The following is a 6,000-nucleotide window of genomic DNA, read 5'->3' as shown; positions in this document are numbered from 1 at the left end:
TTCCTGTGTCTGCAAAGGAAACAACTTCACCGAGGCTGCTGTAGCTAGGTCAGACACTGAGGTATAGATCACATTCATGTACCAGAGGCAACGGAATTTTAAAATACCTGGAATGTTCCAAATATACAGAAAACTGAGAAGGGAAGGAAAGGAGATGGACTCATGTACTTATTTTGGTGCACATTTGTTTTGCTTATTCCTATGGCTCCTGGGGTGAGAAAATGCAGTAAACGTAACAGTGGGAGGCCACGTAAACACGGCAGGTGTTTTTTCACAGCCAAAGTCAGTCTAAGGCAAAGGGGGACTGCCCTGTTGCCACATAACTCTATTCCAAGATTCGATTTGGATATATTCATCGCAAGCTTCCTTTAATCTATCAATTATTCAATCACTCCCTCTCACTCACTGTGGATCTTTTAGAAAGTGAAGCTTAACTTCCTACAAATAAGGGAACGATTTGATCCCAAGGCTTTGCAAGGACTGGATGACTGCCAAAATAGCTCTCAAAACAAGAAGCAAACATGATAAAAATGAGCTCGAACTGACATGGATTTATGCAGTTAAGGATCGTTATCCCATTCTTGAAATGTTCACCACTGTGGAGTCATGTTTTGTTTATCGAAATAAAGCCAGGCTTTTCGTGATGGGGAAGAGTCCCCTTCCCACCTCATGCTGCGAAGCCCTGAGCACAGCAAGAGGGACACAATCAACATCTTGTCTGATATAAGCAAGTGCTGCAGGAAAAGGAAATCAGCTTTCTTTTAAGCAGGAAGAGAGGACTTTGTGTTGTTATTTTAAAAATTCCAGAGGGAATGAAAGGTCACAGGAGAAATGAGGGGAGGGCGAGGAGAGGGGCCTGGCGACTGGGAACTGGGAGGCATTAGGAAGAAGGGAAGGACTGAGGGAGAGACACTGAGAAGAAGGTGTGGAGAGGTGGGGGCTGTGCTACGGGGCGCCAGTCTTCAACGCTGGGGAAATTTTAAGATATTTCTATCTCTTAACTAATCATGTAAGATTTAAAACATTTTCATATTAAAACAGCAAAACTGGGGCCAGCAGATGGTGTAGTGGTTAAGACACTGGACTCCCATGTGGGTGACAGTAGTTTGAGTCCCAGACCTGGTGGCTTGAAACTCAAGCCGGGCATGTGTATGTATGTGCCAAAAATCCTGAGAAGAGAATGGAGGAAAAAGGATTATGGCGTGGCCATCCCACCTGGTGGGGAGGGTGAGTGCATTTCTCGCTTTCTGTCTCTCTCTGTTTCTCTAGTGAGCACACGCACCCTATAGCAAAAATCTCTCAAAAACAAAAACAAAACAAACAAACAAAAAAATCACAGCAACACCAACTTCATCATAAGTCTGATAAAATACCTTTCAAGGGACTACAGGCACTCGACTACTAAACCCTCAGCCCATTTCTGCTGTCCCTAGTTTTTACCTTATTCCTCCCAACCCTTGTCCATGCTCATGTACACCCATTCCATCAATAAATTCTCCTGGTCCTACCTGTGGCCTTACCTTCAGTGTACATCTCAAATCTGACTGCTGCTTACCATCTCCACTGCTGCTATGCTTCTCCATCACCAGTGTCCAGCCTGGACCATCACAGCAGTCCCTAAAGTCCCTGGACTCAGCAGTCCCAGCCAGCCCCAGTGTCAGCCTGAGTCATTCCTCTGTTCAGGAGCCTCTCACTGGAGCAAATCTCAGGTCCTGGCCATGGGTTCACAGGCCACACCTGACCTGCCCTCTAGGACAACCCCCAGCAAGCTTACTATTCACCTTCCTACATGCACTCCCTTGCTGTGATCAAGACACATTCCTGCCTATTTCTGGAACTGCCATGTATGCTTTCATCTTAGGGCCCAGAATTGTCTTCTCTTTGATCTGCAAAAGGCTCCTTTCCTCATGTCACTAAAAGTCTCTCCTAAATGTTACATACAGACTTTACGGAAGACAAAGCCTCCACTTGGTTGATTCCCTATCCTCATTAACCTCCCTATCCTCATTATCCTCAGTACTTGGCCACCACTCAACATACTGATTTATGCCAGTCTCTCCTCTCAGGGAGAAACCCAGTGTTGTTCTTGACACAGCTCTGAGCACAGCAGCTGGCCCCTACCAGGTGCTCATAAACGTGCTGAATAACTGAGAGAGCAGGAGCAGGAAGGCACATGCACTTTCTCAACATTCTTACTTAGCAGACAGTAAAAGATAGGCCAGGAACTTGCCATCAATATCACACCAGCGCTAGACTTCCACTAAATTTCATTCAACCTGAAGGGCAAACGTAAAGCAGTAACATTCACAGTGAAGACTGCATCTGTGAAAGCATGATTAGACTTGAAGTCTTTCATAGCAATACCATTTAAAAGTCACAAGATGGGGATGTAGCTTCGTGAGAATTGTGTCTGTGAGACAAGAATCTCTGGGAGTGCAAGCCTGTCTTTGTGGGCACACTTCTTTTTCCCCACCTCATTGATGGGTCACAGCAATAGAGTGAATATGTAAAATCCACTATTTTTACTTAATTGAGTCTACGCTTCCCACGTTAATGTGTTTCACTAGATTCAGGGTCCTGTCAAGTCCTCAAAATTAGTCACCAAACCTATTCTAGGTATTTCTCAACTGGTTTTTAATATGCTTCCATCTTAAAATAGGGAGTATCACAAGCTAGCCTGCACTAAAAACAAACCCCAAAGTACACATCTTAGGAGTAATTATTAATTTCTCCTCTTTCTATGAAACTGGGGAAATCTTTCCCTTTAAGGAGCCTAATCTTACTAAAGTCAAGACTTTCTGAACAATTGTCAGGCTCTAAAGGCTCTTTCGTGATGACTGATACATGCCACCATCACCAAGTCTTCTAAACGTGCCCCTTTCCCTGAGCAGCAGAGAAGCCCTCCATTGAGAAACAAGTGCCCTGATGGCACCGAACGCAAGACAGACACCGGTCGGTCTATGCTCACCACTTCGTCTTCGGTCCAGCACTTCTCAATAAGCTTAGGTACGGGTTTCTTCACCAGGCGCTGCAGGGCTTTGCCAGCATCATAACCACTTTCGTGTAGCTGAAACGATGACAACTTTAGTTAGTTAACAGCACAAAGGAACAGAACTGTATGCAAATGAATAAAAGGCAAGCCTGTATTTATTCTAATAGAAGAACCCTGCGAGGGAATAGGGACTCACCATCATTTTAGTCAAAGTGGTAGGTAATTTGTTGTCATCCAACACCACCCTCCCACTGCCCCAGTTCCAGCTGTTCCGGGAGGGAAAGGCAGGTAGGCAAGGGAGAGAGCACTGTGGCAATGCTAAGAATAAGATGAAGAACAACACAAATATCTAGAGAACATCTGACCTGGCACAGTGCATTTCAGTACATTCAATGCACTCATTACCACAGCTAATTCTATAAGGCAATTATTCTCTCATTTAATGTTACAGGATAGGAACTATTGTCACCTCTTTTTACAGAGCAGGAAACCCAGGCACATTAAGATCAAGGTGCTTAACTACACCAAATTGTAAAGCCAAAACTCAAACTTTAGCCATTAGGACCCCACTTTTAGCTCATTCTTCTCCAAACAGATTAAAGACCATCTTCTTTCCTTTCATCATTTAAATATATCAACTGCAGTAATTTCGCTAAAAAAAAAAAAATAACATGTATTACATAAAATATAAGTGCTTTTTAAAGAAAATGATTTTATAACAGTATGCTAATTTTTCAGCAAATATACATGAAGATGCTGGTTTATCTACCCATTCCCGTAAGGACCAGACTTCTCTCCTATCAAAATTAATCAACTTCGTGGGACCAGCAGTTAGGATAATGGCTATGTCACTGGACTCCCATATAGTCAACTGCGGTTCAAGTCCTGGACCTGGTGGCTTAAACTCACGCTGGGTGCGTGTGCATGCGTGCCCAAGATCCCGAGAGGAGAATGGAGAAGAAGGGATTGCGGCATGGCCATCCCCCTGGAGGGTGATTTCTCACTTTCTGTCTCTCTGTCTCTCTCTGTCTTTCTGGCGAGTGCACGTGCCCTATAGCAAAACAAAACAAAACAAAACAAAAAACACCTCTCCAAAAAAAAATTAATCAACTTTGTCACTCCCTACATTTTCAAACCAGGAAGTGCCTGGAATAAACCGGCCCATTCCCACCTTGTACAAACACTCCCGCAGTGCTTTCTATGACTCCATCTGCTCCTAGTTCCCAACTTGCAGAAGATGGACAGAGGAAGGAGTAACGAGATCCTCTTGCTCAATCTACCCCCTAAATCCTCATGAGAAATTTGCCCCTCCTTTCCACGTCTACTCCTCTGGCACAAGAATTCTTGTGTGTCTAGTGCCTCCCACAGTCTGGAATATGAGGTGATACTCCAGAAACACTAGCTAAATGAATAGAAGAATAAATAAGTGGCATCGACGATTTTTTCCTCAGTAAACTCAATTCAAATCTGAATCACGGTCTACTCAAACTTACCCAGTCTTGGGCTGCCTGAGAGCCTGTTATATTCCAGACAATGGACCAGGTCCTGGGATAAGGCAGTGAAAACAGACAAAGGAATCTCTGCCTTTAAGGAGGGGACACTGGTCTTTTTGCATGGGCTTCATTCCCTTATCTGAATGATTCACCAGTACTTGCTGAACACAAGTAAAGCACAAACCTTAATAAGTCACAGTTCTAATTGTCAGGAAACCCATAAACTGGTGGGGATGTGTTATAGAGCTATACGACTTACAAGGTGACACACTCAAGCAGGCTGTAAATAATTACTATAACCTAAGTTAGCAGTGAGGTAGGCAATCTCAAGAGGAAAGGGCTCTGTTTCCTCTACAGAAGACTCATGAGGACATGCAGATGCCTTCTGAGCAACAAATGTAGACCCAGGCTAAGTATACAGTAAGCTGACAATTTATTATTTGTTGAAATAAATAAGAGTAAATACTTGAGGGATCAGCAGTTAGTGTAATGGCTATGTCGCTGGACTCTCACGTAGTTGACCATGGTTCGAGTCCCGGACCTGGTGGCTTAAACTCACACAGGGCGGGTGTGCGTGCATGCCCAAGATACTGAGAGGAGAAGGGAGGAGAAGGGATTGTGGCGTGGCCATCCCCCTGGAGGGTGATTTCTCACTTTCTGTCTCTATGTCTCTCTATGTCTGTCTGGCGAGCGCACGCGCCCCATAGCGAAAATCTCTCCAAAAAAAAAAAAAAAAGAAAAAAAGGGTAAATACTTGAACATACACAGCAAGTCCCTAACTATTTAAGTACTATTGGAAGGGATTATCATAGATCCCCATTTCACTTGTCAGTGAGACAAAGTATTAATAAGTTGAACTTGCGTAGGTGGGTCCCAAAGCACAGCGAGGGACACCTGTGCATGGAGGGCTAGCTCTCACATGGCTAACCAGAGGCTGAATCCTGGTGCTGGTGGCTTGAAAAACACAACAGGCATGTACATGTGTGTGCCTAAAATTCATGGAGAAATGAAGGAAAAAGGACGTGGCATGACCACATTCCATTGGGGGCACTGTCCCCTTCACAACTCTTCCCTGAGAGCACACACCCTCTAGCAAAAAACTAGAGAATGAGAAAAATTTTTTTCCAGAGCATTCTCACAGTTTAGAGAATACCAATTTATTATTTTTTTAATTATTATTTTTTCAAGTGTTTCCTATTTTAAGAATGATTAATTTAATTATATTTATTCACTTATTTATTTTAACTTGACCAGAGAGAGACACAGAGAGAGAGAGAGAGAGGGAAATTGAGAAAGTAAGCCACCAGGTCCAGGACTCAAACCATGATCGGCCATGTGGAAGTGTCCTGCACCTTAGCCACCATGCCACCTGCTGGTCCCCTAGAATACCAATTTATTTTAAGCCAAGACTGGGAAGTTCAGGCTGCACATAAGCTAAAACAGTAAGTCAACTACCTTTTCTCCTACACTGTTGGTGGGAATGCAAATTAATGCAACCACTGTGGAAAATGATAT

At 43.7% G+C, this 6,000-nt stretch overlaps 1 protein-coding gene across 1 annotated transcript in view; it reads right to left on the bottom strand.

The window, feature by feature from the left end:
• Positions 1-6,000, bottom strand: part of RERE (arginine-glutamic acid dipeptide repeats) — a 545,831-nt gene that overhangs the window by 127,131 nt on the left and 412,700 nt on the right. The window contains 1 exon segment of the mRNA XM_006145378.3: positions 2,969-3,067. Coding sequence (XP_006145440.1) covers positions 2,969-3,067 — 99 coding nt within the window.

This window comes from Tupaia chinensis, unplaced genomic scaffold (genome assembly GCF_000334495.1).
Source record: "Tupaia chinensis unplaced genomic scaffold, TupChi_1.0 Scaffold000146_1, whole genome shotgun sequence".
NCBI lineage: Eukaryota > Metazoa > Chordata > Mammalia > Scandentia > Tupaiidae > Tupaia > Tupaia belangeri.
This window is presented reverse-complemented; position numbering and strand designations above follow the sequence as displayed.